The sequence below is a fragment of the Crotalus tigris genome, unplaced genomic scaffold (genome assembly GCF_016545835.1).
Source record: "Crotalus tigris isolate CLP2741 ecotype Arizona unplaced genomic scaffold, ASM1654583v1 scf7180000019298.7629538967:1458412, whole genome shotgun sequence".
Lineage (NCBI taxonomy): Eukaryota > Metazoa > Chordata > Lepidosauria > Squamata > Viperidae > Crotalus > Crotalus tigris.
The window spans coordinates 276045-288475 of record NW_024097474.1 but is presented as its reverse complement, the minus strand read 5'-3'; the positions used below and the strand labels follow the sequence as shown (position 1 = coordinate 288475).

General features: G+C 44.0%; 1 protein-coding gene across 1 annotated transcript; it reads right to left on the bottom strand.

The window, feature by feature from the left end:
• Window positions 1-340: 340 nt before the first annotated feature.
• Window positions 341-11661, bottom strand: ITFG2 (integrin alpha FG-GAP repeat containing 2). Its single transcript, XM_039361533.1, has 12 exons — window positions 11504-11661; window positions 10059-10154; window positions 9383-9424; window positions 8619-8793; window positions 7761-7900; window positions 6185-6333; window positions 5764-5858; window positions 4789-4842; window positions 4067-4158; window positions 3111-3228; window positions 2788-2961; window positions 341-788 (listed from the first exon to the last, which is right to left on the bottom strand). The coding sequence occupies exons 1-12, from the start codon at window positions 11597-11599 to the stop codon at window positions 715-717; spliced, it is 1305 nt and encodes a 434-aa protein (XP_039217467.1). The 5' UTR covers window positions 11600-11661; the 3' UTR covers window positions 341-714.
• Between the last annotated feature and the right edge of the window lie 770 nt (window positions 11662-12431).

Below are 12431 nucleotides of genomic sequence, written 5' to 3'. Positions count from 1 at the left end.
TCTAGTCCAACCCCCTGTTCAAGCAGGAGACCCTCTACCATTTCTGTCAAGCGGCTGTTCCGGTCTCGAAAGCGTCCGGCGATGGAGCACCCACGACATCCGAAGGAAACTTCTTGATTGTTCTCACCGTCAGAAAATTTCTCCTCGTTTCTAGGTTGATTCTCTCCTCGACCAGTTTCCCTCCATCGTTCCTTGTCCGGCTTTCGGGCGCTTTGGAAAATAGCTTGTTCCCCTCCCCTCCTCTCTGTGGCAACCCCTCAAATATTGGAAGACCGCTGTTCTTCTGGTACGGGAAGCAGTATCTCGAATGACGGGAAGGTTACGGATTGAACGAGAAGGCTGTCGCCAGAGTTTTCTTTATTGAAGCTTTCAAAGCGGAAGAAAATTAAGCCGTAACAACACAAGGTTAATCCCAACGATTCATTTACACATCGACACGGACACATCGGCGTATTCAACCCGGCACTTTTCGATGGGCAATTGAACATCACCGTGGATGCGGCATGCCGTAAACCTCTGAGCTTTTTAGAGTCACTGAGGCTGCTGGTCGTAAGCTTCTGTCGCAAGCTGCTCGTTCCTGATTATGCCCTGGCAGGATTGGAACACAGGGCACAGGGCACCAACGAGGAGAGTCGGTCCGAACAAGCCTGGCGAAGCGTATATACCAAGAGTGCTGCAGATGGAGTTTCAGGGCCGTGGGAAGCCGGGCTGTGACTATGGAACTGCTTTCTTGGGGAAGTATAAGGTCTTGTGAATCAGATCTCTGGCGGCGGAAACATCATCTTTAGCTATGAAAAATAAGATATTGTTACTTAATAGATATGCCCTGTGCACCAACTCTAGGAAAAGTGTAGGTAGTCCTCGGCTTACAACGGTGACTGTTTAGCGACCGCTCAAAATTAACAACGGCACTGAAAATATCGACTTTTTTCATACATGCAGCACCCCGATGGTCACGTGATCAAAATTCAGAGGCTCGGCAACTGACATGTGCTTGTGCCAGTTGCAGCGTCCCGGGATCACGTGACCCCCTTTTGCGACCTGACAAGCGGAGTCCATGGGGTTAGCCGGATTCACTTAACAACCGTGTTACTAATTTAACAATGGCAGTGATTCATTTAAGAACGGTGGCGAGAAAGGTCCGTCAACTGGGACAAGACTCGCTTCACGACTCTTCTCGCTTAGCGACGGAAAGTTTGGGCCTAACTCTGGTCGTTAAGTGGAGAACTACCTGGAGTAACATACCACTCTCTTTCCATAAAGAGGGAACGTGGGAAGGGACGGGAAGATTCGCCAATTGCAGGCTCCTGGTAGCATCAGGTAAACAGATTCCCATGGATTTCTCTAGGAACTGGAAATCCATGCTCGGATCAATTCAGAGATCTAGTAGATCACTGTTTCAGGATGCCCACCAGTGTTTCTCATTGAAGAATAACCAGAATCTTCCTACTGCATTAATCCACCGGAAGTGAAAGAGGGCTATAATAAAAACTCTTAGCTTAAATATGAGATAGTAGACACCAGGAGAAAAAGAGAAGAAGTATTAAATGTTGAAACGAGAGAAATTTTGGTTGACTAAATTTAAGATTTTGGGAAATTAACAGAAAAAATAAGAATGTTATACTGCAATATTAATTAGTTGATGTAACATGGTGAGAAATAGAATATATTCAAAGAGATAAGACGTGTATCCTGAACTTTAGATCTCGGGATGAATTGTGATAAAAGGGAATGGGGGTTATCTAAAACTTGGAAATTATAAATATCAAATGTTAAATTTAAATATTAATGGGAAACTAAAAATTGGGAAAAACTAGGACATTGATTGTCTATAAAAATGGAATGTTAAAATAACCAGGATATGTATAAACTAAAAATTATTGATCAATGTAAGAAAGTTATCTTTACTTAATCGATATAATAAGAATTGTTATTAGTTTAAATAGGAGACAGTAAATACTAAGGGAAAAAGAGGAAATATTTAATGTAATAGTTTGAGATCTGTACTAAAGATACTTGCATGTTATTGAATTACTGATTAACTCAGCCGCCACGTTGCTTTTTAAATATTTAAATGTAAAACTAGAAAATCAATAACCTTTTCTTAAAAAAAGGCTAGTGTCTTGATAATTAGGGATAGTAATGTCTAAATAAGGATGGTGACAGTAAAACTGAACTAAAGAAAAAAAAAATTAAAATTAAAAGGTCCCTTTCTCTATCACGAAATAACCCTGCCTCACAAAGGTTGAAAAGTTAATAATAATAAAATTGGAAGGGACCTTGGAGGTCATCTAGTCTAATCCCCTGCTCAGGCAGGAAACCCTTTACCAGGGGTAGGCAACCTTGGCTCTTTTATGACTTGTAGACTTCAACTCCCAGAATTCCTCAGCCAACATGGCTCAGTTTGGAAACCTCCCTTTCCCCTCAGCATGGCTGGCTCAGGAATTCTGGGAGTTGAAGTCCACGAGTCACGAAGGGGCCATAGTTCCCCCATGGTGGCTCAGGAATTCTGGGAATTGAAGTCCACGAGTCATAAAAGAGCCAAGGTTGCCTACCCCTGCCCTAGACCATTTCAGACTATTTAAGGGGAAGAAACGAAGAGCTGACACCACAGAGACCTTCATGGTCCAAGAAAGCAGCATTCAAGGATGAGGTTGACACATTCTTCAGTTAGACCTGTGACGGCTGAGGTTACAATCCTTGGGCAGCTCTGATCCTAGTGGAATAATCCCTAAAACCTGGATAGTTGTTCAGTGAAACCCTGGCAGAAGCCACGAAGGAACCTACCGACATCCAGCTGCAGCAGCAGCTCTCTGCCTTCTGAATGATTTTGCAGCATCTTCAGCAAATTGGTGGACTCCATCCTTTCTAACTGGATGTCCCAGTAGATGTAGATCTTCTGGTTGAAGCTGACGTAGACCAGGCAGGGGCTGTTATGGCGTCCTTTACAAGAATAGAAGCCTGGAGGAACGACACCGTGATTCGGTCAAGAACAAAAGCAAAGCACAGAGGCAAAAAGTTCGACGATCAGGGGCGGGGACCGGGAGCGGTCTGCAGCCCAGGGGTTGGGGACCTCCTGAGTTAGAAAACGACCAGGGCATTTTGCTCACCGGCGCAGAAGGCGCTCACGTTTTCATCAACTTGAAATCTGGCCACGGTCCGGTTGTGATCGATGATATACGTCTGTCCGTCCCACGCGCAAGCAATCACCTCCTCGTAACCGTTTCCCTGAGAGGGCAGGAAGCTTTCTTAGCAAGGAGGCGCCTGTCAGAACTCACTCCCTGCCTACAGCACCCGAGTCGGAGAGTGCAACCAAAGCCACAAAAAAATATAAAAGGCTGCAACGACGGCAAGTTAGACTGTCTGAGCTGTTGAAGAGAGCAGGGCAGGACTATAATTTTCAGAACCGGGCCAGGCGCAGGTGGGAAAGGAGTATCAATTAGAGGGTCACCTTCGGCGTCCTTTCTTCAAGGGATGTACAGGTGGTCCTCAACTGCGCCTCAAATTTACACGGCTCAGTGAGATGTTTGTTGGGTGAACTTTGCCCCATTTGACGACTTTTCTCCCCATGGTCGTTAAGCGAATCATGGCGATTGCTAACTTAATAACAGTTTTGACTTAGATGGTCTCTTTGACCCCTCTTTCAAACAGCGGTCCTCCCTGTCCAAAATGTGGACTTTGCTGTCTTCAGAAGAGTGGCCTTTGTCAAAACTGAACAGCCCTCCCTCAAGGGGAGGAACAAGACATCATCCATCTCCAGTCTACAACACACAGTCCTTTTAGCAGTTCCAAGAAGGCTCCACACTCATTTGCACCGTCAGGTTGACCCTGAGGGCACAAAGCTCCAAGTGGCCTCAACGCCTCTCTAAAAGGAGGCAAATGACCAGCTGTCTGCAAGGAGTATAAATCCTTCCCTTCCCCACCATCCAGTCAGAGCTGAAAAAGCTTCTGGGATGAGAAGTGAGACATCTTCAAAGAAAAACAAGAAAGTCCAGTTGCCTCCTGAAAAAGCACCTTTGGGGGACAACCATGACCTGGATGACCGAGAATCTCTGTGGATATTTACCGTGACATCCAGTTTTTCAAGAGCAAAAAGTTGATGGTCCACTTGGACAGACCACAGCAGCTTGTCGGCCCCCTCCATGAGCTTCAAGGTTCCTGGAAGGAAGGAAGAGAAGGAAGGGAAGGAAGGAAGGAAGGAAGGAAGGAAGGAAGGAAAGAAGGAAGGCTTAATAGCAACTCAGATGTTCTCTGAGAGTCCTCCGAGGAGTGGGTCCAAGCAAGGCTGGTCCCCAGGATCTTAAAATTTTTAAACACTTTGTAGGTTGCTATGGCAATGCCAAGTGACATTCTGAGGGATAGGGCATGTTACATAAAGGAATGCGAATTCAACCCTTTTTTCATCCTTCGTGACATTTTAGCTTCTTTGGGAGTCTCAAAATCTACTTCTACAATTGGAGTTTGGCCTTTGAACATGGGGGGGGGGGGAGGAAGAAGGACAGAAAACAGAAAAAAATCGTGTGCATGTTAAGCTGAGGCAAGTGAAGGGAAAAAAAAATGGCTCATGTACGGGCATAATTCGACCACTGTGGGTTGAGAAAACTGTTGATTTCTTCCAGCAAAATCCCATTTTTTTACTTTCAGTTTTGGAAACGTGTCATTACGGGGAGAGTTTTGATTCTGGGAACAACTTGACTGAGATTGCAGCGACAATCTGAAAAGTTTCTTAGGATACAGCCCCATCTCTCTTCCCGTCTGCATCCTCCTTCCAAGAAAATCAAGACTTACCATCTAAAGTGCAGAGCGCAAACAGACCCAGACCTTTGGGCTCCTTCGGACAACCTGCAGAGGCAAAATGCAAGAGGCCGGTTAGGAAAGCGCCCTTTATGGACAGCTCCTGCTTTGGAGGCAAATTCCTTGTGTGTCCAATCACACATAGCCAATAAAGAATAATATTCTTTTCTCTTCCCTTCCCTTATTTCAATATATTCTATTCTACTCTGTTCTACTCTATTCTATTCTTTCAATATATTCTATTTCCATTCCATATTCTATTCTATTCCATTCTTATATTCTTCCTGTTCCATTCCAATATATTCTATTCTTTCAATATATTCTATTCTATTTCCATTGCATTCCACTCTATATTCTATTCTATTCTATTCTATTCTATTCTATTCTATTCTATTCTATTCTATTCTTTCAGTATATTCTATTCTATTTCCATTGCATTCCACTCAATATTCTATTCTATTCTATTCTATTCTATTCTATTCTATTCTATTCTATTCTATTCTATTCTTATATTCTTCCTATTCCATTCCAATATATTCTATTCTATTATTCTATTTTTTCAATGTATTCTATTTCCATTGCATTCCACTCCATATTCTATTCTATTCTGTTCTACTCTACTCTATTCTTTCTATATGTCCTATTCTATTCTATTTCCATTGCATTCCACTCCATGTTTATTCTATTTCAATCTATTCTATTCCTTTCCGTTCCAATATATTCTATTCTGTTCTGTTCTATTTCAATATATTCCATTCCATTCCATTCTGAAAGGGCAGGTAAATGACAGCTGGCTGGAGAATTCGGGCAGTTGGAAGTCCAAAGGCCCTAAAGTTGCCAAGTTCGGAGACACCCTGGTCCAAGCCACGGAGCGGTGAAGCTTGCACGTTTCATTTCTGTGGAAATCCAGTATATTTTGTAATTGTTTATTTTTATTTGTTGGCCATGACCGGAATGTTTGCCGCTTACCTCTGCCAATGGTTCCAATAAGATGAGTGGAAACGTTCTTGTTGTGAATTCTGCCTGACGTCTGGTGAAGAATGACGTCCCGGACGGAGCCTTCCCTAAAGAGGGGTCAAGAAACGCGGAATGCTTAACGTGGGATTCTCTCGTGATTTGGGGGTCCCGGTGGGAAGAGGACCTGGGGCGGTTGGCGCCTCCTTAAAGAAGCCACGCGTTTTCCGGTTTGAAACAGGATCGGCGCTTCGGTTAAAGGGGGTGCCGACTGGACGGAACGAGTTCCGATTTTGGGGGCACGAGAATAAAATGCGGGTCGTGGGAAACTACTGCGGGAAGACCGAAGCGATTGTGGGCCGCACGATCACCACCAGAGGTCAACGGCCGGACACATCCCTGGAGGTTATTCCGCTGGCATTCTGGGTTGCCTCACCTGCTGGATGCAGACCCGTCCGAGGCCTCCGGGGGAGGCTGCTGCTCCTGTCTCCAAGTGCAGAGTAAGACCGCGTAACCACAGCCTGGCTGGGACACCATCATCTTAGGAGAGCCGTCGGCATCGGGGTTGACGGAGAGGCTGTCCACCTGCTCTCCCCGAGGAGAAGAATCGAGACTCATCAGCTCAGAGGGCTTGCACTGCTGCTATTGCCACCATTACTGTCCCTTGCTCTGCCCTTTAGTCCCTCCCTCCCCTCATTCTTTGCTTGCTTGCTTCCTTCCTCCCCTTTTTTCTTCCTTTTCCTCCCCTCCCTCCCTCCCCTCATTCTTTGCTTCCTTCCTTCCTTCCTTTCCTTCCTCTCCTCCCCTTCCTTCGTTCCTCCTTCTTCTTTCTTCCTTGCTTCCTCCTTCCCTCCCCTCATTCTTTGCTTGCTTGCTTCCTTCCTCCCTTTTCCTCCCCTCCCTCCCCTCATTCTTTGCTTGCTTCCTTCCTCTTCTCTCCTTCCCTTCCTTGCTTCCTTCTTTCCTTTCCTCCTCCCTCCCCTCATTCTTTGCTTCCTTCCCCTCTCCTTCCCTTCCTTCCTTTTTTTTCTTCCCCTCATTCTTTGCTAGCTTCCTTCCCTTCCTCCCCCTCTCCTTGCTTTTTCTTTCTTCCTTTCTTTCCTCCCTCCCTCCCTCCCTCTTTCCCCATGTCTTTTGATATCAGTTGCCACAGAAAAGACGGGGGTGGGGGGGTGGGGTTTTTTTGACTTATTCTCCAAAGCACCAGAAGGCAAAGACAAGAAGCCACGGTGGAAACTCACCAAGGAGAGAAGCAACCTGGAACTAAGGAGAAACTTCCTGACAGTGAGAACAATGAACCAGTGGAACAGCTTGCCACCAGAAGTTGTGGGTGCTCCATCACTGGAGGTTTTTTTTAAGACGAGACTGGACAGCCACCTGTCTGAAATGGTATAAGGTCTCCTGCTTGAGCAGGGGGCTGGACTAGAAGACCTCCCAGGTCCCTTCCAGCTCTATTCTGAATCGAATCGTAGGTCAGATCTTTATACCTCCTGCTCAACGTCAAGACGTTCTTTTGGTGACAGAATTACACACAGGATGTGACAGATGTTGAAGGAAAGAAGGGAACAGCTGCATAGCTAGCTATGTTGCCCTCGTCCCGTTCCCCGGGTTCATTGATTTATGAAACTTCTAGGCCAGTGGTTCTCAACCATTTGGGGTCGAACGACCATTTCACAGGGGTCGCCAAACAACGCAGTCCGCCATTTTTTCCCCTTTTCCTTAGCTGTGCTACTCCCTTTTATTCTATTGGCTTTTGAAAGCCAACAGAATAGACTCTCTTGAATAGAGTCTAATTCTATTGGCTTTCAAAAGCCAATAGGAATTGTCCAGGCTGTCTCTGCCCTGCTGAGCCCGCCAAAAGTCCCATTCTGCAAACGGTGCTGCACCAGTTGAGTAGTCCTCGACTTACGACCGGTTGAGTAGTCCCCGACTTACGACCAGTTGGGGGGGTCACGGCATTAAAAAGGTTGAGAACCACTGGTCTAGGCTGTCTTGCTATCCTCGTGTCCTACCTGTCCTTCCAGCAGCCATTTCTTCAGCAGCACCAGCTGTCCAGAGATGTGGTCGGAACCCTCGGACGAGTCCTCCCACCGAAAGGCTCGGACCACCCGGTCAGTGTAGCCTATCACCAATTCATTTCTTCCATCTCCATCTGCGGAGAACGCAAAAGCGGGCTCATTTTTGTTCTCGCGGAAGAACAAACGGCAGACAATCAAGAAGGAACGAAAAGAACTCCTCTTGCTCCTTCCAAAACATTGTACCAATGCCCCTTCCTCCAGTGATCCCTTCTTTTTAAACCAATGGCCTAAGACAGGGGTCCCCAACCCCCCCAGTCCGTGGAACGGTACCGGTCCGCACAAACCAGCAAAGCCCCATCCATGGGATGCAGCATGCAGCACACAAAACCACGTCCCCTCCGGTCTGCGGAAACACCTCTCTCCACCGAACCGGTCCCTGGTGCCCAAAATGTGTGTGTGAGGGGCCCTCTGGCCTAATAAGACACTGATTTGTTTCCAAAATCTTCACACAAGGCAGAACAAAAAAAATAAATAAAGATCTTTCTTGCAGGCAAAGGACATGTTTCTGCAGCCGACGTGCTCCATTTTATTCCAAAGGTTCCAACCGATTCTGAAGGCAATTGAGCACGCTATGCTTTAATTTTCTTTTTTTAAAAAAACTCAAATTAAAAGCTATGTTGCTAAACTGTAATTCGTTAAGTTTTGTTCTGCTGGTCAAGAGTTCAGCATCCTTTTTTTCCTCTTCCTCCTCCTCCCCATTTTGACTTATCCTCATGAACCCGTGCAACTTCTCCCACGGGCCTGTGACTGATCCTTAAGCTTTGGAACGCTGCTTCTATTCAAAGGGCTTACCAATGTCGCTAATCAGCATCACTTTGGTGTTGGCTGGAATGTGCTGCTTAAAGGCCAGCTTGGGGTCGTCGGCGGTCAGGAGCTCGTGGTGGCCCAGGGCATCCCCGTGCTTGGAGGGAGAGGTGACGTCAAAGAGGTGGAACCACCCTTCCGCGCTCACCGCCACCACCAAATTCTGGCAAAGGAAAGTCTGAGTAAGCAAGGGGGTAGTCAGCTGCGCTCAGCCTTGGTTGAGAAAATGGAGCTTTTCTCCCAAAGGTGCATTTTTTTCAAGAGGCCACTGGACTTTGTTTTCCTTCGAAGACGTTTCAGTTCTCATCCAAGAAGCTTCTTCAGCTCTGACTTTGGAGGGAACGGGAGGATTTATACTCCTTGCAGAAAAACTGGTCATTTGCCTTCTTTTAGAGGGTCGTTGGGGTCACCTGGAGGGTTGTCTGTGTCCTCAGGGTCCAAGTGACCTCAACGACTCTCTGAAAGAAGGCAAAGGACTTCTCTAGAACAAGGGAAATTTAAGTTTTCCAGAGCAGCTTGACAATTCCCTCAAGGTGTCCCAAGTGCCACCCTTCAGCTACATGCAACCAGGATTAAAACGGAGGCCAGGGTGTGGCTGACACACAATGGGAATCAAAAGATGTACTGGCATATGATTACCTTGTTCTCTCCCACAGCTTGGAAATGTCTGATACTCTGCTATACAGCACAAAGACACATACATGCACGCACACACATAATTTGGAGGACCTTTTTTTAAAAAAAGCAGTTACCTTTTTCTTATTGCATACATCTCCAACGCCAACACAGGTGAGCTGAAAAAAGGAAAGCATTCATTTGATTTGCAGGCACGCTCCCCGGTCCCCCCCAAAATAAATAAACAACAGCACGAAAGCAAGGATAAAGAAATATAAAACCAACGAGTACTGCCGGATAAAGACTGTAAAGATGAGCCTAGAGAGATAACCTCAAAAAGAGCTCAAAGTCTTTGCATCCCACTTGCTCCCCGGTTTTCAAACATTATTCTTCTTCAATCTAACATCTTCAACTCCCAAAGGATCTTTTTTCATCAGGATGCCACACATGTGGGGCAGAGCGAAGCTGGAGTATTCCAACCAGTCCTGCTGAAAAATTAGCTCCCTCGGTGTCTTCCCCCCCCCCCTGCACTGATATTTCTGTTTCCTTGATGTTTAGGAAGTGGTGTCATGCTTTGAGAAATGCTTCCCCCCGCCCTCTCTTTTCTTTCCAGTCACATCTTTCAAACTGTAGGTCTTAGGACCAGAGGCTGTCTCTATTAATTAATTTCAGACAAACTATTCCGAGAATGGTTTGGGCTGAAGCAAAGGATTAAAAATAACTAAAAACGCAGGGCATTTATACTTAGACTAATCTGCAAGTGGAAGTATCAGATTGTAAATAGCATTAAAGGTAGATTTCACTTCTATTCACCATTCCTTGACAGGAACGCACGGTCCAAGGCTGACTGTCATCATTTTTGTATACAAACAGCTTTCCATTGGTGTCCCCTACCACTAGTTCATTCAACTGGAGAGAAAGAGAGAGATAAAAGAAAACGTTAATAAAAAATATTTTTTTTTTAAATTCAAAAGTGTTCTTCACCCTCTCCCCATTATTTCTTAATTACAAATCTCCAGTTATGTGACACTGAATATAGATGCTAGAAATAGATACAGAGATACGTGATACCAACAGATAGATGCTAGAAATAGCTGATATTGATAATTTATATATAGATAAAGTAAGATTCTAGGGATATATTGATACATATATAAAATAGATATAGATTTAGATGATATTGATAGTTGATATATATATATATATATATATATATATATATATATATATATATATTCTAGAAATACAGATATTGATATATAAAGACAGATGATAAAGACAGATATAGATATTGACAGTTGATAGATTCTTGATAGACAGTTGATATGATTGATATATAAAGATATAGATGATAGAAAGATGACATTGACAGTTGATATATAAAGATTCTAGAAATACAGATATTGATATAGATGATAGACAAATGATATAGATACTGATAGTTGATATATATATATATTCTAGAAGTAGTTATATAAAGATAGATATAGATACAGACAATAGACATTGACAATAGAAAGATATTGATAGTTGATATATATAGAAAGATCTAGAGATATAGATACAGATAGATATATAAAGATATAGAAACATGATAGAAAGCTATTGGTAGTTGATATATATAGAGAGATTCTAGAAATACAGATATTGATAGATATATAAAGACAGATGATAGATGATATATATATAAAGATATAGACAGAAAGATGTTGATAGTATATATATATATATATATATATATATTCATTCTAGAGATATTGATATATGAAGATAGATGATATAGGATACAGAAAGATTCTAGAGATGTTGATATATAAAGATATAGACGGATGAATGATATTGATAGTTCATATATATAGTCTAGAAATACAGATGTTGATGGATAAATAATGATAGATGACAGATATAGATATTGATAGTTCATCTATAGATATAGACAGATTTAGAGATATATATAAAGTTTGATATAGAGACAGAGGGATCATATAGAATAGAATAAAATAGCAGTTGGAAGGGTCCTTGGAGGATATTGCTAGTTGATATATGTGTGTGCCTGTGTATGAAAACACAGATGACAGATGACATTGCTAGCTGATATAGAGATACAGACAGAGGACACTGATATTGATCGATATACAAAGATAGAGGATGGATAGAGATATTGATCCATGAGATACAGAAAGAGACAGACGGAGGATGGAGATCCCGGACAAGGCCGCTCCTTGCCCTCCTCCCTTCTCCCCCCCCCCCGGACCCACCGCGTCGTTGTCGGCGTCGCCCAGGGAGACGGCGCGCGGGAAGAGGCTGCCGCCGAAGTCGAGAGCCACCCGGCGGACGTAGCTCACCGAGCGCATGGCCGCTCTAGCGCGGCGACTCTCGCTGGCTGCGGCGGCGAACTTCCGGTTCTTGCGACAACCGCCCCCTTCCCCATCCCCGGAAATATAACCACGGGAAGAGCCGCCCCTTGCCGGCCTGCCTCACGCTCGCCCCCTGCCGGCGGCGGAGTTTGCAAGGCGAACTCGCCCTGGACCAGCCAAAGATGGATAAACGCAGGCAAAAGGGGCAATAAACTGGGATAACATTTGGGAGGGAATTCAAACCACGAAATCTAGGCCACCATTAACCACAGCAACCCTGATTGGCAGGTGGCAGCCTGCAGGGTAGGCAGTACAGGCGGTCCTCGACGTACGACCCCCCAATTGAGCCCAAAATTTATGTTGCTAAGTGAGACATTGGTCCAGTGAGCTTGGCCCCATTTTACGACCTTTCTCGCCTGCGGTTGTTAAATTAGTAACCCCGTCCTTAAAGGAATCAAGTCTTCCCTCTTGACTTTGCTTGTCAGAAGGTTGCAAAAGTTTTTTTTTTTTAATAGATATTTTATTGGTTTTTAACTATAACCGTCTCCAGTGCCTGGTGTACAGCGTGTTGTCTTGGTTTGTATTTTAACAAGAAAAAAAAAGGAGAATAATTAACAATCATGATTAAAATTGATAATTCCATAATACATTAATGATACATTTCTTTGATCTTCCCTTCTCCCATTTGTATTCTCCTTCTTCAACCTTAGCCAAAATCTAATTCTTAATATTTTCAATATATAAATGATTAGGTGTAAGCATTTTTTATATTTATACAAATAATAATAATCTCTCTATATAACATTTTTTCCAGCTTATATTATTCTCA

Excerpts from the sequence above, each read along its gene's own strand:
- ITFG2 (XM_039361533.1), bottom strand. The coding sequence starts at position 11,599 with ATGCGCTCGGTGAGCTACGTCCGCCGGGTGGCTCTCGACTTCGGCGGC. Across the intron at positions 9,425-10,058 it reads TGCGTTCCTGTCAAGGAATG|CTCACCTGTGTTGGCGTTGG; the intron begins GTGAATAGAAGT and ends TCCTTTTTTCAG. Across the intron at positions 6,334-7,760 it reads AATGGCTGCTGGAAGGACAG|GTGGACAGCCTCTCCGTCAA; the intron begins GTAGGACACGAG and ends CGGGGAGAGCAG.